The sequence below is a fragment of the Scophthalmus maximus genome, chromosome 14, assembly GCF_022379125.1.
Source record: "Scophthalmus maximus strain ysfricsl-2021 chromosome 14, ASM2237912v1, whole genome shotgun sequence".
NCBI lineage: Eukaryota > Metazoa > Chordata > Actinopteri > Pleuronectiformes > Scophthalmidae > Scophthalmus > Scophthalmus maximus.
This window is the reverse complement of record NC_061528.1, coordinates 11,090,274-11,116,428: the sequence shown is the minus strand read 5'-3', so window position 1 is coordinate 11,116,428 and position 26,155 is coordinate 11,090,274. Positions and strand designations below refer to the sequence as shown.

Here is a 26,155-nt window from a genome sequence, read left to right as displayed (position 1 = left end):
TCAACGCTCAACTTGAGCCGTGCGAACCGCCTCAGCAGCGCCCCCTGGTTGGTGCGATGGGAATCAGCGGGGCAGCAGCCAAACAAGGACTTGAACGCAATCAAGCCTACATCCCATAATTTCAACACCGGATCACATTACACCAGCGTTAATTCAAATACCCTCTGAGAAATGGGTTGCACTATGACACTTGGTGCCAGGTTATGGACACATGCTATGAGAAAAAAATTGGAATTTAAGGATTTATCAAAGGATTATTCTGCCAGGCTGTTTAAAAAACGGTACTAGCACGGAAAGGATTAAAGAATAAGGAATGAACTAAAGGGGTTCTCACTGAGAAACTGAAATGTTTTGTGACGTTGCAGAGAAAACAGGGATCAGCAGGGGTGACCCCACAGTGGATTCAAAAATATGGTAGCATATATATGTTCTCATACTTTTGCGTAGTTTTTGACACTGCCTAAACATAAGCAAGTGAAAGCACTCCATTAAAAAAGTGGTCAGTTAAATAAAAGTCTTATTTTTGAGTAAAAGTGTCGTTGTGTTATTTATTAATGTACAGTATTTGTCAACTGCAATGAACACACATTTTTACATGATTCCATCCACTTATGCAACCGTCAGCGTTTACACACCAGAATGCACGCGTGGAAATTTAATGGAATGTATCATTATTGTTGAAAAATACATGACCCCAATGCTTAAAACCTGCAATTCAAAAACCGTAAAATAAAATGCTCTGAGTGTCCACCAGGTGGCGACACAGACGGACTGAATGTGGTGGCACACACGGTCAAGTCGCCCACCCAACTCAACAAAATGTTTTATTATCCATATGCAACATGACAAAATGTATTATTATCCCTATGCAACTTTACAAAATGTTTTATTATCAATACGCAAAACATACACAGACGTATGACTTCCTACACGCCATAAATGATGGGACTAAGAAATGATTGAATACTTGATCTGTTAGTTGACTGTAGCACAAACACAGAGAGAGAGGGGGGAGTTTGATCCATAGTTGTGGCGTTAACTTTAGTTCTATGATACATAACTGCAAACATCCGGACAATTACGCGCGACGTCCAGCGCAACAGCATCCATCCAGTCTTCCACCCATCCTCTCACTTGCTGCCCATGAACTTCCGGAAGCTCGCAGCACCGAGTGTAATGTCTCTGACTCTGCCGCGCGGAGGGGCGGAGGACACTGTGGCCCTCTCTCTCTCCCTCCCTCTCGGGTTTTCCTTGTTCAAATCGTGGCAATGAGCAGTTCTGCGCCGAGACGAGCGTCAAACGCCATACACGGACGGACAGGGTATTCTTTTGAACAACATTTCACCCGCAGCGAAGTTCGTCCACGGTATTGACTCAAGTGTTGTTCACCTGTCGAGGATGGCAAACTGATGGTGAGTTGAACAGAATCTGGGAAAGTTGTATGTGCTTTTTATCTGCGTTTATTTCTGAAAATGTTTTTATGGATATCAGCTGAGAAAAAGTATCTATCTATCTATCTATCTATCTATATCTATCTATCTACCACATTTGTAATTATATTTAGAAACTGGCTTTGGGGGTTTTAAACTTGACAAATATGACGTAGCTTTTCTACATCACATTTTAGCATATTTTCAAAAGGCATGTTTCATTGATAAACAGTGTTGGAAGGTCTGTATGGGGGTGGGGTGGGGGGGCGGTGAGTGAACTTCTAGTTCATATTGGCAAAGACTACAGTGCAAATAATGGGCTTTAAAATATTGCAGAAGTTAATTGATATGGCAGCAATCATTAGCCCACACTCAGAGGACTTCCTGCTTGCATGATAATCAGCATCATGATTAGATTGCTGTCAATTAGGGTTAGGGTTTTTTTCTTTTTTTCTTTTGCTTTCTATCACTGTGACCACGCAGCGGGTTTCTACATTAAAAAAAAATGACTGTATCATCTTTTCGCCAACGCCCAGAAAGAGCAGGATCAAATTGTGATCCTGTAGTCTGGTCTGTAAGAGGCAGCGGGGCATTAGTTGTGAGCACTTAAGAGCTTTGAGTGTGTTGGTCCCAGAGGAGCCCACAGATACTGAGTTGTGATCACGCTGCATACAGGTATGTTTAAAAGTACGTGTTATTTTAGATCCCACTGATTGATGGACGTCAACCTACTAATCAGTAACCATGGTTTAAACTACTATTCTACTATTTTTTGCTTTGCAGCTCCGTTGTTGGCCTACCGGGCTTGTCAACATAAAGGGCTAGGGAGTCGTCCAAAACCGAGATATAGTTATAGTTAAAGTAAGGTTAGCTGTACTGTATATCTCAGAGAGAAAAAAAACTCAGGCCAACAAGTAAAACTTGTATTTTTCTTAATTAAAAAAACCCAAAATGTACAAGTGCATTTAATGTAGGCTGCAGCTACGCATTTTAACATCATTATTAATCTGTTGATAATTTCCTTGAATAATTAATAATAATAATAATAATAATACTAATAATAATAATAATAATAATAATAATACAATGCAAAGCCCAAAGATATTCATAATGCTGTTAAAGCAGGCTAAAGGAACCAGAAGATATTCACATTTGAGTAGCTGCGACTTAAAAAAAAAAAAGAATCCATTTACCAAATAATGTATTAATTTAATCGACTTATCGTCGCTGTTCAAATTTAATGTCAGTGAAATTGTCACCAATGTCTTTGTCCTACACCCAGTGTAGCTTTTCCTTGTGTTTTATTCGCAGGTCTGAATCTATCACGAAGCATCCCTCACTTCAACCAATTATCAAGAAGCATTTTCACGTCAATGAAATCAACAGTTTGAAATGAGTTATGTACATTAAATATTCACAAGCTGAGCTTCCCTTTGACACTGCGTAAGTGTTTAGTATACCTGCAGGTGAATCGGATTGGTGGCCCGAGGCCAAGGCCAGTCATCGCTTGATGCTTGTCGGCAGGACACAGTTAAAGTCATCGTGAACAGCAAATACCAAACTAATGTGTTGACATTCTGCTCCAGCGAAAGTTGGTGGAAACAAATGCAACTATTTTAGGTTAGTCAGCGCAAGGTCATGATGCCGACAGGTTGCAGATAGTATTGAAGTGGGCCTATTTGAAGCTTCAATGTGGCGGTTCATATCTCAAGTTGCGTGTGAGTTGGGAACATAGTGACAGAATGATGCATACCTCTTTAGAGGTTAGGCACCGCAGGTTGACCTTGTCGGGGTGAACACCAAATTGAAGTTTGTTTTATTTTGTGTTCATTAGGCAATTTCAAAGTCTATCTTACTTGATGGAAATAAAAGATATGGGCTTCCACATCTACTGCACCATGTAAACAATATGTGATGCATTGTAACGAAGGGCTACACGTGTTTACTCTGAACTATGATGGTGCATTCACTTATCACACAAATTGTCTGATTGTGTGTTTCACACATAAAGGCCGAGTAGGTGGGCCATGAACATCATCTATGTAGGAGGGGGCATATTTGAAACACACTTCATCACCGACCCAAACCCATTCAGCACCAGTAAAATCGATCCCATAATTTGAAAATACTGTAATTTTTAATGAACTATTCATGTATTTTGTGTGAAATAGAATGTTAGAAAGCACATATATATAGATAAAGGGCTGAGGGGCCTGTATCATGACGTTCATCATTGCCAGGGTATGTTTTCTTTAACTGGCTTCTTCATCGGCCGTCCTCATAACCTGTACGACAAAGTTAGGTTTTCTAACCTGGCTATGCGTGCGCTCATGTGGAAGAGGCCGAGTTGTTAATTGCAAGCAACATTGTCAGAACCAGAAGTTGTAATATGATATGAGAAAAAACGCTGATACCAGCAGGTAAATTAGGTCAAAGCGACTTGTGACAGTGACATTGAAATGTAAATAATATGATCAAATTACTCGATAGAAAAGAACCACTCAAAATATTGAGTGGTTTGACTGATAATATAGTTTTATCAAGTTTACTCCTGAATGAATATTTTTGATCTTTTGTCTGACAATGATCAAACTATTATGAACATAAGCTGATGTCAGTGATGTTTCTGCTTCTGAAGCAGAGGAGAGGAGTAGTTAACATGTGAATCAAAAATCAAACTAATTTGTTCATTGATAATAATGGGAAATATTGAACAGTGTGTTCAATATGTAATGTGTAGGTACAACTGTAGATGGTTCTTCTGATTCAAAACAGACACAAGAGACAATGATTCTCAGTTGAGGTACTTTAATATCAGCGCACTGGGTCATTGTTCATTTCCGCATGCATTCGAGAAGAAACTGACACAGACAAAGAAAGCATGTTTTATATTTACACATGAGACGTACTTCATGAGGTAAAATAGACTTAAAATGTGTGGAGGTATCTTGGACAGTTTTCATCTTGTCCCAAAAACGAGCACGGTAAAGTACAAATATCATATGAAAGTGGCTTTTTGAACCATAAACTTCATCTTCCATGGGGAATAATATCTCATTCATAATAAGTGTACGTACACTATTGAAGTTTATATAATAGACCTTCGGATATAGGACATAATCATAGAGAAGAGTTCATGGATAGTTCCGAGCAAAAGCTGACTCAGTGTTGTCATAAATTTGATAGTAATTTGTACAATTCCACAATCAGTCCCATTTAAAATCCACTTAAAAATGTCATTGTTTGTGTCTCTATTGAACTCAACCGTGTCTCCGTTGTTTTTTGTATTGTTCTTCTGTGTTTCAGCATAAAACCGACATGTATTTCAAACTCAGAGATTTTTTCCCCCCAGTTGTTGGACATCCCCTCCGTTGTCACAATTGCGTCACAAGCATGTACAACTCGATGCCGAGGGCAGCTGATTGATCAGTGTGTTTGCGATTGATTTCTTGCATTACAGCACAGCGGGTGGAAGTGTTCTATTACACTATTACATTCAGATCAGGCAAAAGATCTCAGTGGCAGGGCTCCCAGAGAAATGCCTTGTAGTCTGTAGTGCATTCATATTTAATACCGTCTCAGGCTTTGAGGCAAAAGTGGACTTTTCATTTTGAGGGATGGAGGAGAGGAGCCAGAATCTTACCTGAAATTGATCATTGTCATGTCAAATCTTAATTTTACCTCCAGAAGAGCAGATAATGAGATCTAATTTTACCACAGCCGGCAGGAATTTATGTGCATGACAGACATCTGTAGGCTCATTATAGCCTCCCACTTCCTGAGAGGATGATCTCGGAGCAAAGCTCTGAACTGCACCCGCCCTCCTCTCCTCCATTTGAAGTAGTTTGTCAGCGGGATTTTGTTACCAGAAATACAGTTGATTAGCCAGAGGTTAATCATTCCACATTAAAATCGTTGAGTTACATTTTTCAATTGAATAATATTTCATGTTCGGGAACAAGGATGTAAATCAGCTTCTTCAGTCTTTTTTCTCCTCTGACCCCTCAGGCCTTTCTCATGTCGGAGGCTAGCTGTTCACTCTGAAGGTGCAGGATGAAAAAATGGCACAGCTGCTTGTACCGCCAGGCCCAGACAGCTTCCGCCCCTTTAGTCGTGAGTCCCTCAAAGCCATCGAGGCACGGATTGAAGAGGAGAACGCCAAGAAGCCCAAGGGCGAGAAGAGAAAACGCGATGACGAGGATGACCTTAAGCCCAGCCGTGACCTGGTGGCAGGCAAATACCTCCCTATCCTGTATGGGGACATTCCCAAAGGCATGGTGTCGACACCGCTGGAGGACCTGGACCCCTCCTACTGTAATCAGAAGGTAGGTTCACAATTTCAAGTTTGATTTGGTCTCATCATTATGAAGAGCAGACGAATCCTTTTGCTCAGTTGTCATCACAAGACCGAAGTATTAGACTTAGAGTTTCAGAGGCTGAACAAGAATGAACTTCCATATGTATATTTTGATTCTTTGTAGGGATAAGATGTGGTTTAATAATCCTAAAGAAGCTGCATGCAGCTGTTTAAATCCAGTGTTGTGGTCTTGGCAGAGGCTTTGACTCTAAGATGACAGGAAGACAAGGCCGGTGTAAAGGAATTATATGAGGTTCATCAGCAATATACAAAATGGGATTAGTGATATGTTCACTTAAGTAACCACATGCTGTTGGATGTTGCCTCTGCCAAGGAAGTAATTTTTTCACCCCTGTCTGTTGGTTTGTTGTTTTTTTTGTTTGTTTGTTTGTCAGCAGGATTACTGAATGGATTTCTACGTAACTTGGTGGACGTGGGCCAAGAAAGAACCTATCAAATGTTAACACTTTTATTGAAATTGCGAGAGGTGTTTTTTTTTTGTGACATTTTCACAGATTTCACAGGGAAATTCCGACATATTTAGGGGATTGATATCTATGAGTGTGTGTATTTTGTTTGGCTTGGTGGATTCAAGGACACTGCTGGCCCTTTGGTGGTGGTATGCGCTCTACTGAGTGCAATTGTAGTTATTTTTTGTAAACTATAATGAAAAAAATTGCAAGTCAGTCTAATAGAATTTCATACATATCTCTCTTTTTCTCTCAGACTTTCGTAGTATTAAACAAAAGAAAGGTCATCTTCCGCTTCAACGCCGCGCCTGCCTTGTACCTGCTGAGCCCTTTCAACCTTCTCAGAAGAATATCAATTAAGATTTTGGTACACTCATATCCTTTCATCACAATATTAATCTGATAAGCACTAATGATGTTCATTTTAAGCCTGCGCAAAAGAGCCTATTAACTTTTGTTGAGGATCCATCCTAATGAAAAAAAATTGCCATATTTTGGGGACTGATATCTCAAACTGTGCTCAATTTAGTGCAGATTGATTACATTTAAGGAGACTGTGGGCCTTGGTGGAGGTATGCCCTATATGATGAATGTAGAAAATTGTTTTGTTCCATAGTAAAACAAATGACTTCCTTGACAACGGCCTGCAAATTGTTCAACGTGGTGATCATGTGTACCATCCTCATCAACTGTGGATTTATGACACAGAGTGGACTGCCTGAGTGGGCAAAGAATGTGGAGTACGTTTTATTCCATGAATTGCACATTGAATCACATATGTATCGCAAATATATCATATACAGTGTAGATGCCATTTGGATTAACAGATACACTTTTTTTCCCAACAGGTACACATTTACTGGCATCTATACCTTTGAATTCCTCGTTAAGGTTTTAGCTCAAGGGTTCTGTGTCGGAAAGTTCACATTTCTAAGAGATCCCTGGAACTGGCTGGATTTCTGTGTCATTGTTATGGCGTAAGTAGTTATAATTCTATTCTAATTATGTGTGTCATAGTAAAGACCTTGTGTTCAAGGTGCACAAGGTGGCAACCAGCAAAGTTTTACTGGTTTTACTTCTTGAAACAAAAGCAACAGCATGTTTGATCATTACTTACATCTATATTACCAAATAAAATTTTGCCCTAAATCCAAGCTAGGCCATTAAGCATAGGCTTATCATGTATTTTTCTTACTGTCAACTAATCCCCAAATAATAATAATGAATTATTTTTTTGGTTTACCTGAACTGTCTTTGGCATGCAGCCAAAATCAAATTGGTTCCTATTGGAGATGTGAATCTTTAATCTGGTTTGTTTTTAATCAACAATTGAGGTCTTCAGCAGAGAGGAATGCGCCTTCAGACAATACATGTTAGAAGGGTCATTGATGGTTTCGGTCTTTATGTTAATATTGAATAGCACCAACCTTTAAATCTATATATCACATGGGGCCTGGTTTATTTCTCATCACAATGGTCTCATTATCATTTTACCCTCACCAATGTGCATGCTTTCAGTTCGTACTGTAACTTCACCTGATACTGTATGTACAAAATGTAATCATGTAGCGTATCAAGGTTGCATTGTGCGGTTCAATCTATGTTACATGTATTGTTGTCTGAGTAAATATGCCATAGTAATTTTAAGTTTCCCTGCAGGTATGTAACAGAGTTTCTAGTCCTTCGCAATTTTTCAGCTCTGCGCACGTTCAGAGTGCTGAGAGCTTTCAAAGCCATTTCAGTTATCCCAGGTAAGCCGCAGGAGCGACTGCATGTTAGGTAGTCTCTTGCACGCTTCACCTCAACCTCCTCTCCTCCTTGAATTACCTCCCCTTGCAACTGCCGTGACATGTATGCTGGGATGCTCCATTAGACCACCCGTCCACTGCCTTATCACAGATATGTCAGAGTTTTTTTTAGCTGCAATCCTATCCCCCGAAACAATCTTGGGCATCCCAGGTGAGAGCTATAGATGAAATGGGAGTCTCTTTCTAGATCCAGCTGTTTGACTCTAATGCCAGATTTAATGTTTTTGTTTATTTCCCCCCTAAGGAACTACAGAGACATAGTCGTTTGCATATTTACTCTGTGAGATCTGTGCCATTTGCTTATGTCTTTTGGACATTATTTTTTCTTTTTGCACTGATGTTTCTGAGAGGACTATTCTAAACTGCCATTCAATTTTCTTTGCTTGTGTTTAATGAAGGCATAATCCCATTATTTGTTGTACATACATCATCACAGACATGCATGCACACCACATCCTGTGTTACTTACCTCAGTCTAACTGCTACACTGAGGCTTTATTGATAAACACTGAGTTTTTTTGCTATTAAAACATACCGTAATTGTGAAAGACCATCATCTAACTGCCCTCTCGGCAGATGATAGCTGAGGAAAAAGTTAAAGAATATATGTGTTACTTCAAGACAGAGCTCAGTGGCATTGTTTTGTGTATTGTATTTTGGCAATATATTGTAATTGACTACTTAGGGTAATTAATTGATACTATATCTGGTAGGCCTGAAGACCATCGTTGGTGCGTTGTTCCAGTCAGTGAAGAGGCTTTCTGATGTGATGATCCTTACGGTCTTCTGCTTAAGCGTCTTTGCCCTCATAGGGTTGCAATTGTTTATGGGCCATTTAAAGCAGAAGTGTGTACGGAACGGCACATTATATAACACGACGGAGAGCGGGAACAACTTCAACCAATCAGCGTTCTTGATCAATGAGAGTGAGTAGTTCATTTCCCTCTTCTGCTTTGAGTAACGACCACAATCCTAACCTTAAATATCAAAACTGATTTTGCCTCTCTCCCAACCAGGTCATTATTATTACCTTCCAGGAAAGACAGATCCACTGCTTTGTGGAATGAGCACTGAAGCTGGGTAAGTTTATTCCCTGCCTAAGTTGGAGGCTATACACTAGAGAATGAATATAATTCTCATATGACTTGATTAGGCATGAAACATTGTCATACCATGTGAATAGGCAGTAGTGTGATGTCCTCAGAGCTTCACAGACTTTCTGTTTGTTGCAGGCAGTGTCCAGAGGGTTTCACTTGCCTCAAAGTGGGAAAGAACCCAGACTATGACTACACCAGCTTTGACTCATTTGGCTGGGCCTTCCTTTCTCTGTTTAGGCTAATGACACAGGATTATTGGGAAAAGCTTTATCAACAGGTAGGCAGTGGAATTAGGAAGACCAAAAGTCTCTTTCTAGTCATATTAACCCCTTTGTTAATGATTTTCAATTTATACACACATACAAAAATACTATGGGGGCAGAAGTGTGGTGCAGTAGTTAGCACATTTGCCTCACAGAAAATTCTGGGTTTGAAAGTTCAGTTTCTGTGTGGAGTCATGTTCTCCCTGGCTGTTCTACTCCGACTTGCTCCCACGGCCAATAAGCATGCATGTTAGCTTAATTGGAGACTCAACTTGTTGGTGTGAATTGATTGGTTGGTTGTTATTCACTGTTCGACAAGGACGTGCCCTGCCTCTTTTTGTCAGTCAAGTTAAAGAGGCAGCAGACAACTTTTGTGCCCCTAGTGGTTCCAGGTGGTATTATTGTTTGGTCAGTCGTAAAAGCGCTGCAGTAGCAAGACGCCCCGGTTAGGACAGGTACTTTTCCTCAGAGTTTGCAGTCAGGTTGATTGTGTAACTTCCTGATCTATTAGAAAGAACACAAACTGCGTGTCGTTATTGAAGCCTCTCAAGTCCCGGAGCTCTCTACATGAAGTGAATACTCGTCCGAGGTTCACTCTTGTTTTATCTCTTTTTCTATCACACTCCTTTCTTCGCCCTTTGTTTCTCCGTCAACAGGATTCTTTGGCTCTGGCGAGGTTGAGTTTTTTTTTTGTCACTTCGGCTATTCCACCACCTGCCATTTCCCTCACTGGGCATATACCAGGAGAACGCTAGTCTCTTCTTTGTTTTGGTTACGCGATGGGTGAAGCAGTTCTTTTGTGCTGTAAATCGAGTCGTCATTTTTCTGCGAAAACAGCGTCCTGGTGGCCAAGAGCGTAACATGGTGGAGGCAAGGCCTATGGGACCCAATATATGAGTAGATGGTATTGTTTTTCTATTTCCTTGACATTGTGCAATCAGTTTTAACATCATTATGACAAGTTTAATCCAAAAACTTGTCTATTTCCGCTCTAAGTCCGTTGAAAGGAGTGACAAAAAGAAAATTGTGTAATAAGGCTAACACTTGAGAGCATGTAACTATCAAGCACAGGTCGCTGTGTTTAGTTGCTCTGTGAATGAAGTTAATCTAGATTGACCTGTGTAGCTGTGTTTTGGATGAAGCTAGTTACTTTTGCCATACTGCCATTATGAATCTTCCTTGGGGTTTTTTGGATGGCTCAGTGACCCTTTCAGAATATGTTTTGGAGGTGGGCTCATGAATTGTTTGACCTCATGCATTGTTCAGGTTGCTGTATTTGTACTGTCTGCTTTTCAAAATACAAGGCAAAAAGGCAGTGCTCACGGTGTTAAGGAGGGGCTCTGTCAAAGACAAAGCATTCTCATATTACAATATTGGTATTAAAGGGTGTATTTTGTACATCCTGTTCAAACAAAAGCTCCAAATGAAGTGCAGGTGCATCTTGGCTAAAAGGAACAAAGATGAGTCCCACAAAGACTCAGGCAAACACATTGTGAATGGCCTTAAAAAGGTAAATAGGTTTCCAATGAATAGGCCACTGCTTAACCTTAACAACAGTTCAGCACTGTGTGTTATTGGGTAGCATTACCTGTTAGGGGCTATCAGCAATCTTTCATCATGATGTGGAACAATGATAGTTGGTTGAATGATAGCAGTTTTTTTTAACTTTGATTGACAATCGTATTCAAACCCAGATTTGTCTGCCCTTGAATAAATAAAAGAAGCTCAGTGTATGTACTAATACCTATACCTACTTCCTGACTCATTTGTCTCGAACCACACTAGTTACATTCACAGTGAGTATTGTACTGGAAATGAGACATTGGTGTGACCTGAGGGTGACACCAGCATGGCGTATGAATCTGCACAGCAAATTCATTAGACGTTTGTCCTCAGCAAATCACAGGGTATTTTAATTGATTCATTTAAAGTTAATCGATTTCTTTTACGTTTATTAATCTATTGTGAATGGGAATCTCGCCATTCATTTTCAAAATATTTTGAGCACAAACAAGTGGGGGGAAGCGCTTACCTCACGTAACCTCAGCCACAGCCACAATATCACAATATCAATCAATTTACAGGACATTGTCCTTTTATACATACAGACAGTTTACCAAAAAGTAATGTGGCAATAAGACAATAAGAAGAAAACAATCATTATATCAAGTAAGTCTATCAAATGCTGTAAGTACAAATGCATTGGCGATTACTAATAATCAACATCATTTCTCTGACCAGAAATATTTTTGTGTTCGTTCCAGACGTTGCGGGCATCTGGGAAGCCTTACATGTTGTTTTTTGTGCTGGTGATATTCCTCGGTTCTTTCTACCTGATCAACCTGATCTTGGCTGTAGTGGCCATGGCCTATGAGGAGCAGAGCCAGGCCACCCTGAAGGAGACTAAGGAGAAGGAGGAGAAATTTCAGGCCATGATGGAGCAGCTAAAACGGCAGCAAGAGGACGCTCAGGTACACGGCGGCTCATCCCTATAGATGTCATTATTTTAATGCCATACCATCTACAACATGTTTTACCCATCTTGCTCTATAGCACCAAAAGTTCAAATTCTTTCGCTGTTCATTTCAAATTGCCACAGCAGTGAAAAACAGATTAGAGAATCCTTGATGAGCCTAGTTTCCTTAATTGGGAGTTTCCAAAAGAAACAAAATGTATGCAAGGTAACAAATCATAAAGAAGGTATAATTGTAAAAATGTTAACTTAGTGTGGTGTCCATGATTGTGAATATATTTTTGGATCTCACAATGCCAAAGTGCTCACAAGCTTGCAACTGAGCGGCAACCTTCTCCGTGAGCACCACTATGCTGACTCTGTGTGGGAAAATACCACACGACGAGTCACATAGATTTGTCCTCTCTTTCCTCTTCAAGGCAGCAGCAACTGCAGCTGTTGCTGAGACTGGGGAGGTCGGTGACAAAGCTGGTGGCATTGAGAGCTCGGCTGACACCTCCAAGCTCAGCTCCAAAAGTGCCAAAGAGAGACGCAACAGGCGAAAAAAACGAAAGGAGGAGGAGGGCAAAGGGGCTGAGGAGTCGCAGTGTAGTATAAATAGGACTCGCTGCCGCTTCTCCGTGGATGCAAACCCGCTCAACTACGATATGAAATGCTCTTCCGCACATCAGGTTCGTCACGATCATAGTATTACCTATTGAAAGAGTATTTAGTATTGTATGTTGCATTATTCATTATGTATTTATGCTTTTGTGATTACTTTCAGGTCATGCAATTGGGTTAATGCAATGTTTCTTTCAGTGCTATAACAATTACTTTTTTTAATTCATCATCATCTTTATCAGTAACGTCACTGGTATCATCATCATCATCATTGTAATCATCATCTTCTTTGTTGTCTTCAACAACTTCGTACATTCTTGTCATTGTCAATCATCATCAGGATGCATTTTTGATTTTACGATTTTCCTTATTATACAATGCTTATCATCATTATGATCATCATCATAATGTTATTATTCGTCATGATCCTCATCTTTACCTGAGTCACCACCAACATTTGAATTTTGCAGTTTCCTCAAAACGCTGTCACTGTGACATCATCATCATCATCATCATCTTCTTCATTTTGCTTCTTGCTTTTCTTTACCTCATCACAGAAAAACACCTTTTTCATTTGCACAGTCAAACATCGCCATCGCCGTTCTTTCTTAGCATGTGTCATGTGCCCACTGAAGAATATATTCTTCTTCCCTAGTCCTTTCTGAGTTTTCGAGGACACCTGTTCTCATCCAGACGGAACAGCAGGACCAGCATTTTCAGTTTCCGAAGCCAAGCGCAGGACGCAGACTCAGAGAATGAGTTTGCTGATGATGAGAAAAGTATTTTTGAGGATAACCTAAGCCGGAGAGGCTCTTTACTTTTCCCCCGGACTTTTGATCGGCGCAGCAGCAGCAGCTTAAGCCAGTGCAGCTTCTTGTCACATCGCCGGCTTCCACCCTGTGGGATCAAGCACAGTTCTGTAGACTGCAATGGGGTGGTGTCTCTGGTGGGTGGGAATTCTGTCCCATCATCACCTGTGGGGCTCCGTCTGCCTAAAGTGACAGTAGATTTCGTCTCCACTGCAGACAACGTAAGGAAGTCTTGTCGAGTCCACATGGTCCTATTTCATTTGCCTGTAGCTCTGTCTCACTCACACTGTATTGACAACAAATCATATAATGAAAGTAGTTGTAATCATTTTTCAAAACCAAAAGGTTTTTAATTGATTTCTATTGTCCATGCAGCATTCGGGTTCTATTCATTCCAGAATGCTGTGCAGTGAACAATAACTGTTGTGTGCTTATGCCCGTACGTACAGGGGCCCATTTTTAAAGCTCTTTGTAGTGGTGCATTCTGAAGCTCCCACATTTAGCCATTACATGAAATAAAACTACACTTTCGTTCCTGATTCACTACGATTGTACACCCAGTTTAATGTGGTTTGTTATCGTCTGTAACAGTTGCATCTGTGACATCTCTACCCCCAGGCTGACACCACTGACTCGGGGTACAGACAGGCCAGTGGGGGACCAAACCAGGAGTGTATGTACTTCCTTGATGGCCCAGAGGCCAGACAGCGAGCTCATAGTACAGCTAGTGTCATAACCAGCACATTGGAGGGTAGGTATCTATCTTGAATGAATTGTGGATATCAAAAGATAAATGTTATTTATACATAGATATTTATTTTTGTTCTGTTTTTACCACCCATCTGTACATCAGAGCTGGAAGAGTCGAGGCAGAAGTGTCCCTCTTGCTGGTACAATTTTGCCCAAACCTTCCTCATCTGGGAATGTTTTCCAGCATGGCTGAAGATCAAGAGAGTGGTTAAACTAATTGTAATGGACCCATTTGTGGATCTAACCATCACCATCTGCATTGTTCTCAATACATTGTTTATGGCCATGGAACATTATCCAATGACCACGAATTTCAGCAATATGCTGACTGTTGGCAATCAGGTGAGTGAAATGTAGAATGTAGTGTACTGTAAATCTTTTTCCCAAATGAAGATTGTTTAATTTATTATTATTATTAATTATTAATGCTCAGTATTTCTGTTTTTTGGGGGGGGTTTCTTATAAAGGTCTTCACTAGCATCTTCACTGCTGAAATGGTCCTTAAGATCATTGCATTGGACCCATACTACTACTTCCAGGAGGGGTGGAATATTTTTGACGGAATCATTGTCAGTTTAAGCTTGATGGAGCTTTGTTTGGAGAATGTGGTTGGCATGTCTGTTCTGAGATCATTCAGATTGGTAAGTCTATGTGTGTCATTGACAATATATTCAGGGACATTTTCAGTGCGGAAACATGTGGAACTGATGTGTTTTCTTTTCACAGCTGAGAGTATTCAAGTTGGCTAAATCATGGCCCACTCTTAACACGCTGATCAAAATAATTGGTAATTCAGTGGGGGCTCTGGGCAACCTGACCCTGGTGCTGGCCATTATCGTCTTCATCTTTGCTGTGGTGGGCGTGCAACTGTTTGGAAAAAGCTACAAGGAATGTGTGTGTAAAATCTCTGTCGACTGCACTCTGCCCCGTTGGCACATGAGCGACTTCTTCCATTCATTCCTCATTGTGTTCCGAGTGCTTTGTGGAGAGTGGATAGAGACCATGTGGGACTGTATGGAGGTGGCTGGGACGCCCATGTGCATCACTGTCTACATGATGGTCATGGTTATTGGAAACCTTGTGGTACATTATCATCTCTTCTTGTCTATTCATTAGTCCAACTTGTCACATTTTTTTAGATGATGATGCTCATTGATGAATAGAATAATAGAATGAATAGAATAGAATAGAATGTGTCATGGGCGACCATGACACAGCTACATGTTTTGTTCTTCTCATAAAGTACCATAGCTAAAAGATAATGCCATCTTACACTAGGTAATGCCATTGTCTGCTAGGTGCTGAACCTGTTCCTGGCCCTGCTACTGAGTTCATTCAGTGCCGACAACCTGGCAGCGACAGAGGACGACAGCGAGATGAACAATCTGCAGATTGCCATTGGACGTATTCACAAAGGCATTGCGATTGCCAAGTCCCTGCTTCGAAGCAGCTGCAACAGCGTCTGTCTCAGGGATAAGAAGAAAGGGAAGGGTGATGACAAATCACTGAATGAGCTCCACAGACCTCTAGGGCCGAATGGTGTCCCCAACCACACCATCAAAGACTTTCCTAAGAACGCCAACGGGGACCTGACTGGAGTGGACAAAAATGGAGACAAGTACATAGTCAGCAGCAAGAGTGACGATTCTATAATGTCTTTTATCAACAATCCTAGTCTGACTATCACTGTTCCTATTGCTGTGGGAGAGTCAGACTTTGAAAACCTCAACACGGAGGACTTCAGCAGTGTCTCATCTGACCCAGCAGGATGCCATGTGGTAAGGATGCTCTTGTGGATTGGTCAGATTGGTCAAGTTGCTTTTACAGTTAGATGTTGTTAATGCTCCTCTGAAACAAGGGCTACATCCACATTAGCACACATCACTGATGCTACGCTGACGCATGCCGTCCACACTACTACAGTTTTCGATGGGGCCTTGAACAGTTTGGACACGCTGCTCGAACCGTTTTAGTATGAAAACTCTTGTAGTATGATGCAATCACCACATTATCTTCCTCCATCTGTGAATGCAAGTGTCGCTAACACTTACTATCAGTAACAGTTCCACTTTGTTTTCACTCCAAGAGAAGAAATCCCTGCTCTTAATTTTTCACCATTGTTGTTTCTCCTTCGTAGTATTTTCTGTAACTAAGTTATCAACTGCAGAGAAGACAATCTGCTTCTTGTGTACGCCGGTATGCACATGCTCAGAGTATGTGAATGGTCAAATGATATACATTTTCAAGTGTGTTAGTATGGACGGGGACTCAAACTGATCAGGAGGGAAAACGCTTGTGGATGGAGATTGTTTCAATTTTAAAACGAAAATGTAGTAGTATGGATGTAGCCATAGTCGTATCACAAGCAGATTAATGTTTAAGATGTGTGGTGCATGACAAAGGATTTCAGTGTTGGTATAGTCGCATGTTCCATCGCAGTGGTCACTTTGAAGCACTCAACCATGGCAACAAGGTACGAGCATTCCCTCAAAGACCCCATATATCATGACCCTTTAATCTGGAGAGGCCATATAGACAGGAAAATACCAGTGTGCAGATAACATTATGTGCCATTTAAGTCTGAGTGCTCGGGAGCTGAATCGTCCTTTTAAGGGGGCTGTTTGCTTTGAATTGAAGTGAAGCTCAGTGTGAAAGGGGGAAAAGAGGAAAACACTGACCATATGAAGAATACTTGTAATGTTATTTTTTAGTAATTTTGTCCCAGCTTTAAATAATTTTCTTACACATAATATTTAATGTGAAGATCGGTGCTGCTGCTTTACAGATGCTATTAAAATTTTAGGAGACTTTATAAATCAATATTTTACTCTCATGGTTATTTACAGTAACCATCCAATAGCCTTTTCAGCAGATCGCTCATTTGCTTTTGCCATTACTTCATTCTGCCAACTCTTCATTCCCATTTATTTTTATGCGATAATATCTTTCTTGATTTAAATAAAAAAATTTAAAATTTCTTTTGTTAAATTGCTAATACAGACTCAAATCTAATTAAATTTCAGTTTGAAACTGGTTTAAACTTTTCCATTTTTCATATTGCTTTGTGACAGGAAATGACATACGCCGGTATGCACATGCAGTATGTGAATGGTCAAATGATATACATTTTCAAGTCTGTTAGTATGGACGGGGACTCAAACTGATACGGAGCGAAAACGCTTGTGGATGGAGATTGTTTCAATTTTAAAACGAAAATGTAGTAGTATGGATGTAGCCATAGTCGTATCACAAGCAGATTAATGTTTAAGATGTGTGGTGCATGACAAAGGATTTCAGTGTTGGTATAGTCGCATGTTCCATCGCAGTGGTCAATTTGAAGCACTCAACCATGGCAACAAGGTACGAGCATTCCCTCAAAGACCCCATATATCAAGACCCTTTAATCTGGAGAGGCCATATAGACAGGAAAATACCAGTGTGCAGATAACATTATGTGCCATTTTTCATATTGCTTTGTGACAGCAAATTTTCGTCGAATCAAATTATGCATTCCCCAACAAAGATGACAACTGCACCATGAATCACCACGAATTGCTGATTTTCACCGTTTTTAAACTATGATTATAATGTCATAATAATCAATTTATAATTTTGACGGTTTACACTTGACTTAACACAAATTCAACATGAAGCCCCTCTGACACAAGCAGAATAGATGGAGTGGCAACACAAACACGTTGACTTTAGTGCTCACTAAATATCCCAGTCACATGCTTACATCATTCCCTGCACTGCATTAGCTGGTCCCAGGACAGCTCAATGCTCCTGCACTCTCCAGTAAGGCATTCAAGCTGTTCTCATCTACCGGCTATTAGTAGACACACCCTTTAGAAAGCCACACAACAACAGACCAAATGAGAGAACATGTGCATTCTGCACAACACTGTCAGCCTTCAAATCACAAATGTTAAGTCTTGTTACAGCAAATACTGTTTTTTTTATTATTTTATCCATTGTAAATCATTGAATTCTGTTTGTTGTATTTGCTCATCTAAGACTAGTTCTACCTGGCTTCCTCCACAGATTGTAGACGATGATGGGCAGCTCAGTTCCTCCGAGGGTAGCACGGTGCATGGTTTGCCCGATGGGGAGGGAAGAGAGTCTCTTGACTTTGAACTTGAGGATTCTATGTACCCTGACGCTTGCTTTCCTGATGGTGAATACTGCCACAACCACCACCACCACTGAACCTGCAATGACTACATTCGTGGTGTTTGTCTGCTACTCCTTATTGCACAACTAAACCGCCATCTCCCCTTCGTCTCTTGCTCAGGTTGTGTGCAAAGGTTCAAGTGTTGTCAGGTAAATGTAGACGTGGGCTGGTGGAAGGTGTGGTGGACCCTAAGAAAGACCTGTTACCGGATTGTGGAGCACAGCTGGTTTGAGAGCTTCATCATCTTCATGATCCTGCTTAGCAGTGGAGCACTGGTTAGTCTGTGTGGGAAGTGAAATGTCGACAGAGTTGACACCTGACTTGGCTGCTGTCATGTATTTATATAATTGTATCTGGCATCTCTCAGTTAGTAGATTGTCAGACTAATGTGTTTCATCTAGTGTCATTGAGTTTCCATTGCAAAACGATACATACAGAATCTCAGGCATTTACAGGTTACACCGGAAATCTTTCTTTGATATTAACCGTGAGAAATTGTTGGCACAACTGACATTTGCATTCAGTTTCCCATTGAATTAATCTTTGTAATTTTCTTCACACAGGCATTTGAAGATATCTACAGTGAGAAGAGGAAGACTATCAAAATAATGTTGGAGTTTGCAGACAAAATCTTCACCTACATCTTCATTCTTGAGATGTTACTGAAGTGGGTGGCATACGGATTTGCCAAGTACTTCACTAATGCCTGGTGCTGGCTGGACTTCGTCATTGTTGGTGTAAGTGCCTTTCCCTCACACAGAAACACACAATTCTTTTTACCTGAGCCGCTTGAGTGTACTTGTATGTGTCCCTTCTGCTTTTCACATGACATGTTTTACAGGTATCAATAGTCAGTTTGGTAGCCAATGCCATTGGATTATCAGAATTCGGTGCCATCAAGTCTCTGAGAACGCTGCGGGCTTTGAGGCCCCTGAGAGCCTTGTCACGGTTCGAGGGCATGCGGGTAAGGATCACTGGCTTTCCCCGACCCACTCTGACTCATGGTGCACTGTCTGCTGCCGCCTTACTCATTCATAGAAACCCGGGTGTCACTCTGCTGAAGAGCAGCAGATCACCACAAAAATATTTGCATGTAAATAAGAATATCCTCTCCTTTCCTGATTCTCACTCTCCAGCTGTTTCTCCTTAGGGCTTGACTTACATTTTAATAAATTATGAAATTGATTGCATCAGTTTCCTTTGCAATACTCTATAATTTCACTAGCCTGGCGTAGCCAGATTAATACTCAAATGCGTATTAGTCTGGGACCTCTCAGTTAATTTTCGATTTCCAAGAGCCGTTACCACAATGGATCCAGACCAAAATGCCTCCTCACACCATTGGATAAAACTACAACCAGTAAGAGCAACGAATTATGTCCGTTGAGTGATGCAAAAATGTCAACTGACTAGAGCGTGCAGAGATGATGATGATGATTCCACAATGTGAACGAGTGTTGCTGGTTTTGTAGGACATATTTGCAAATATCCGGTACTTTTAGTCAAATGCTCGTTCCCCTGTGGCAGCCATCTTGGTTGTTTACAAAAGTCGCTTCTCTCCCGCGTCATTGTATAAACCCCGTCCATTATCAGATAAATGGTTGTGATTGGTCACACCAGTGATGCAGGATTTTGATCAAAGGAATAGTTTGACATTTAAGGGAATGCACTCATGTCACAAATTTTTTGCTGAGAATATTGATGCTATCCTCATATCTGTCCATGAAATATGAAGCTGGTAGACAGTTTGCTCAGTTTAACATGAAGAGAGGTAACAGCGTCGGGGAGCTACCGTAGTCTGATTCTGTCCAAAGGTAAAACAAATCTGTATATCCAAAACTTGCAAATTAACTTGTAATATCTCAGCTGTTAAATCCATAAAATGATTTTATGGGTGGTTATATTAAGCTGGCTATGTCTGAAAGCACGCTCTATTTATTTGTATTATTTATTTTTAGTCCTACACTGTATTAACAGTTTGGGAGGAGGAAGCAGATGTTAATTATTAAGCTGTAGAGCTGCTTGTTAGTGGATTTTGTTGCCCTTTTATGTTTTGAAGCTCCAGCCTCATATTCAAAAAACAAATATGATATATGATATCTATACCCCTGTAGCTTTCATTATGAATGACAGTTAATCAGCATATCTCCCAGAATGTTCAGGAAGTGAATAGAAATGAAATTATATTTTTGTTACCTCTCATACCATTATGACATTTTGCTGTGCAATACAGGCATGATCTAAACAGGGGTTGATAACTTATGTAACTTCAAAGGGATCGTTGCCGGCCGCTGGAATCAATAAAACATAATGATTAGTTGCTTTCATATTGTGGTGGTCTAGATTAACAGCGCTGTTATGATGATGGTCTCTCCTCAAATGGTAGCCAGTGAATTCCCTCATTTGCATGAACACTTTCTAATGTGCATTATAATTTTACTGTTTTGGATGATCTTTGCTGGGTTCCTTAACAGGATTTCTTCGTGCTTTATTCATGTCTGTTTACAGTAATCACCTTTTGTGGTGTCTCCCTGCCTCTACAAGGTGTTTTCATTCAATGTTTTTAAAATTGAGATGCACTGTCTACTCCACTGCCTCCTCTCCTGATTATTCCCCAAGCTTTACCATGCAGCTATTATTGTATCAGAGCTTTGGTCTGTGATGAGCTGATGTGGATGTGTATGTTGTCACTGAAACATATTCACTCTAGTGTTTTCCTATTCTTACCAGAGTATGCTGTGTTGAGTATCAGCCGTAGGCTACATTCTGAGGTCTCCGCCTGCTGAACACATTAGTTTTGTTTGTGTGTTGGTGTGCAGGTCGTTGTCAATGCCCTGCTCGGAGCCATTCCCTCCATCTTCAATGTGCTGCTGGTATGTCTCATATTTTGGCTCATCTTCAGCATCATGGGAGTCAACTTATTTGCGGGGAAGTACTACCATTGTTTTAACAAAGCCACCGGTAAGCCTTTCCTTCCATCAGAGGTTAAAAATGAGACAGAGTGTAAGGCCTATGACAAGAGCCCGGCTCGCTGGAAGAATGTCAAAATCAACTTTGACAATGTTGCTGCGGGATACCTCGCACTGCTGCAAGTGGTAAGTTAGCGTGAAATTTTATGGTTGTAAATATGTTTTTTGCTTTAATGGTGATGAGTTTGAAATAAAGGAACGATCAAAGGGCTAGTACAATATATATTTTCCGTTTCCATATAGGCTACATTCAAGGGCTGGATGCAGATCATGAATGCTGCTGTCGACTCTCCAAGCAAGGTAATCCAGTTTTCGTGTGCAGCTCATCCTGTTAAATGATATGTTTTGTAAACTCTCTTATAAAATGTGTCACTCAATATCCCAATTCTTTAAGTTGTATTATAGTGTATAATTTGCATTGAATCAAACCCGTTTGGATACTATTACTCTGAGTAATAGCCATTCTGTGTATTAAGATTCTGTAATTATCCATATATATAGTATATATATAGAAAATTTGAAAATTAAATGATTTAAATTAAATATAATATACACATTTTATATGTTGTTATACGACTAGATATTTTTCTTCTTGTCTTTCAAAGAAATATTGAATATTGAACAACATTAAAATCGCAATATAGAAAAGAAAAGAGGTTTATTGTCTTTCAATGTTGTGCAGTGCTGTGTAAAATCTGTATTAACTTACTGCTATTGCCGACCAGCACAATGTGATCACAAAACAAGACCACTGTCATTTGTGGAATTTTTTGCATCATCTTACGATTTTGCAAGGCAATAATGGAACAAGAAGTAGCAGCCACAACGATACTTTCACTGTTTGCAGCAAAGATTCAGATTGCTGTGGCAATTATTTGTTCTGTATGACAACAAAATTAAATTTTGTTTGGCTATGAACAAATACACCAAAATTCTGTTCGAGGAGCCTTAGATTTCCCCAGAATTTGAAAATATAAAGAAATTGCTGTTACTGTAACCACCATTTGCCAAATTTACAAGGACAGAAATCTTTAAATCTTTACTTCAATTTACTAACGTCTCTTCTTTCTGTCATTATTATAGCCAGGAGAACAACCCGAGTATGAGATCAACCTGATTATGTACCTGTATTTTGTTGTTTTCATCATATTTGGAGCCTTCTTCACACTCAATCTCTTTATTGGTGTCATCATAGACAATTTCAATCAGCAAAAGAAAAAGATAAGTATCAAACTACTTTCTTAGCAAAATTTTATATTTTACTTGGAATTCAGATGGAAATATCTTTTTTAAAAGCATCACTGTTGCTGTGATTTAACATGTCTCACATCCTCATTTTACTTTGGAGGTCAAGACATCTTCATGACCGAAGAACAGAAGAAATACTACAATGCCATGAAAAAGCTGGGGTCAAAGAAACCACAAAAACCGATTCCTAGACCATCAGTATGTAACTTTAATCGTGACTGACTTTAATCTGCATCACTACTAATCCATATTGATTTAATATGACCTAAAATGAATATCTGTCTCTGCCTCGTGTCTGTTTCAGAACAAGATTCAAGGATACATCTTTGACTTCACCACAAAACAAGCATTCGATATTTTAATAATGGTTCTAATATGGCTTAATATGGTAACGATGATGGTGGAAACTGATGACCAGTCGGAGAAAAAGGCAAACATTCTCAACAAAATCAATATAGTATTCATTTGCATCTTCACTGGAGAATGCTTGTTGAAGATGATTTCTCTTCGCCAGTACTTTTTCACAAACGGCTGGAATATATTTGATTTCATCGTTGTCATTCTGTCAATCATTGGTATGACACACCTCCCGCCAGATATCTATAAACATAATCATTCATTTTCTCAGTGTACGTGCTTTGTATGTAGTTTATTAAATGTGTTCTGCTTTCTGCCCTCAGGTATGTTTCTCTCAGACATTATAGAGAAGTATTTCGTTTCGCCAACCTTGTTCAGAGTCATCCGGTTGGCTCGGATTGGCCGCGTCCTCCGCCTTATTAAAAGCGCCAAAGGGATCCGGACACTCTTGTTTGCCTTGATGATGTCACTTCCTGCTTTGTTCAACATTGGTCTCCTGCTCTTCTTAGTGATGTTTATTTATGCAATCTTTGGCATGTCAAAGTTTGCCTACGTCAAGAAGGAAGAGGGTATTGATGACCTCTTCAATTTTGAGACATTTGGCAACAGCATGATCTGTCTGTTCCAGATCACCACCTCAGCAGGGTGGGATGGCCTACTAGCTCCCATTCTCAACACAGATAAAGAAGATTGCAATCTTACCATGGAGCATCCTGGCAATTCTGCTAGGGGAGACTGTGGGAATCCTCCTGTGGGAATTGCGTTCTTCGTGAGCTACATCATAATCTGTTTCCTGATTGTGGTGAATATGTACATTGCAGTCATCCTGGAAAACTTCAGTGTGGCCACAGAGGAGAGCGCGGACCCACTAAGTGAGGATGATTTTGAAATGTTTTATGAGGTCTGGGAAAGGTTTGATCCTCATGTATCACAGTTCATGGAGTACAATAAGCTGTCAGAATTCGCAGATGCTTTGGAGCCACCGTTACGCATAGCCAAGCCTAACAGGCTCGAACTGATCTCCATGGATCTTCCCATGGTGAGTGGTGAACGCATTCACTGCCTGGACATCCTGTTTGCATTCACAAAACGTGTTCTAGGTGAGGGTGGGGAGATGGATATCCTGAGGGCGCAGATGGAGGAGCGCTTCATGGCCTCCAATCCTTCCAAAGTGTCCTACGAACCCATCACGACCACTCTGCGCCGCAAACAGGAGGACATTTCAGCCACTGTCATCCAGAGAGCGTTCAGAAATTATGCAAAGAAAAATCCTGCCAGTAAGCCCTCGGACACATCCAATGATGACATTCAAAAGAATGAAACGCTCATTGACAATCAGGTTGTTGTCACCGATGAACTCAAAAAACATTCTTCCGCCGATAGAAGCGAACTACCACCTTCAACTGCCTCTCAGCCGTCAGGTAACAGTGTGACCACAGATGAAAAAAACAAATATGAAAAAGACAAAAGTGAAAAGGAGGTTGCGGCCAAAGATGTCCAAGAGCATGATATATAAACAGATCTTAGGGATACAACAAAGACATTTTAATTAATGACAGAAGGTTTGCATCATTCAAAGTTGACAAAGACATCTCTCTTCCTCTCTATGGATATCTATGCCAAACTGACCATGCTAACTTGAGGTTTTGGCGCCTAAATGGAAAGGTTGTAGTGGGACCATTTTGGTTGTGTTGAGGAGCCAGGATGAGCTGTTTGTGGTGATGGGAAACGTTTCTCAAAGTGTTTTGAAAGACACATTAGTTAATGCTTCTGTTGCAGATCATTCTGCTATCCAGTGTCTTGAATTATTATTATATCACTCACTGATGTATTAACTGACTTAAATTGACTTTAATGACTTAAATGGACTTTTTATACACTTTTTTTTTTACTCTTCAGAAGGGTTGTTCCTTCAGGGGTCCTCTTTATAATGAGAATCATTGCTTTTAGGTTAGTCTTGCTAACTGATAGCACTTAGAGTACTTGACAAATCCAAGAGACAGTGTCAGAGTTGCTGCAGTTAACAATTAATGTTGACCTGTATGAATGTTTCACCATGATTATGCATGCTAGTGTTCTCTTTTCTTCAGGCTCTCTCCCTGTCTATCATGCTTCTTGATGCCAACTTAACAGTCAGGACACTGATCATTTTACACACATTACAGACATAGCCTAAGGTCCAAACAAATCTAGTCATACTCAAGTATGCTTGAGCATCAGTGTCAGAGCAGCAACACTTGGCAGAAAGACTCCACACATTGTTTTGTCGAATCATTTGTGTGTGTGTGCTATCATGTATGTTTGTAATGTTGATAATTATGTACAACATTTATCATGAAACTGTGCTCAAACAATCCTCAACCGAGGGTTTGTCTTTGAAAGCTGGAAGTTTAAGTCAAAGCCTTCAGTATGTTGTTGGCACATTTTCTCTGTACCCGTCGTAAGTTACCTCGTTCAACCACAAACCTCTGACAGTTTGCTGTTGGAGAAGATCATCTGTAATATTGTCTATATGTACGACAGCAGTCACTGTTTTTGACTCCTCCAACATACATGGGTACTCCCCGTGTCCACCGTGTCGTCATTTTTTTGTTCATTTTTGGACCATTATTGCAAATATATTGTATTACCTGTGTTATTATATCACATTATTTTCTCCATGTTCTGCTTCATTCTGGCAGATAGGGATACACATGCAGCAGGAGCTGTGAGGTGAGAAAATGTAAATGTCTATTTAGAACTGTTTGTTTGGACTTAGAAGGAAGGACTGTGGTTGGTTACTGGTGATGTAATATGATTATTCAGCTGCATATTTTCAGTTGGAAATAGTGACTGAAAAAATGGGAAGTTGAACTTTTATTTTTATTTTTTTTGTGCTTAGTAAACTGTTTTTACACAGTTTACCTCTCAATCTTTATCATTCTAAATATCTAATTGGATGAAAGATGGCTCCGAATATTCTGAATGATTGTCTCAAGGACATTGCATCACTCATCTCTCGTCCCCTTGGCTGTTTCTGACTTCTGTTTACATTTTACATGGGCATTTAGCTGTGTTACTTTTTCACTTCTTCCCATGCCATCCACTCGAAACTGTGTCACAGCTTCATCCGTTGTTGTAAAAGTATAATTCCATTCATGTGAGTATATTTTGCATGTAATTAAAACCTTCAATACTTGCACTGTACTTTGAGCATAATGAAAGAATGTTTTGATTACATAGATTTTAACATCTCTCATCATTTAAATGCACAATGCTTGTGTAGTGTATAAATAAATTGCATGCAAGACACTGCTATAACCCATTTCAATGCAAAGCCAAAAGAATAAAGATTACATGTACCTCAA

At 40.1% G+C, this 26,155-nt stretch overlaps 1 protein-coding gene across 1 annotated transcript; it reads left to right on the top strand.

The window, feature by feature from the left end:
* The first annotated feature begins 1,160 nt into the window (after positions 1-1,160).
* scn1laa (sodium channel, voltage-gated, type I-like, alpha) lies at positions 1,161-26,155 on the top strand. Its single transcript, XM_035604361.2, has 27 exons — positions 1,161-1,412; positions 5,439-5,755; positions 6,514-6,632; positions 6,908-6,997; positions 7,106-7,234; positions 7,917-8,008; positions 8,779-8,991; positions 9,082-9,145; positions 9,298-9,439; positions 11,690-11,896; positions 12,318-12,569; positions 13,157-13,531; positions 13,929-14,061; positions 14,164-14,402; positions 14,528-14,701; positions 14,787-15,143; positions 15,359-15,838; positions 18,105-18,237; positions 18,355-18,509; positions 18,798-18,971; positions 19,076-19,198; positions 21,054-21,329; positions 21,447-21,503; positions 22,287-22,424; positions 22,545-22,649; positions 22,756-23,026; positions 23,132-26,155. Exons 2-27 carry the CDS (start codon positions 5,492-5,494, stop codon positions 24,322-24,324), a joined length of 5,955 nt encoding a protein of 1,984 aa, XP_035460254.1. The 5' UTR covers positions 1,161-1,412; positions 5,439-5,491; the 3' UTR covers positions 24,325-26,155.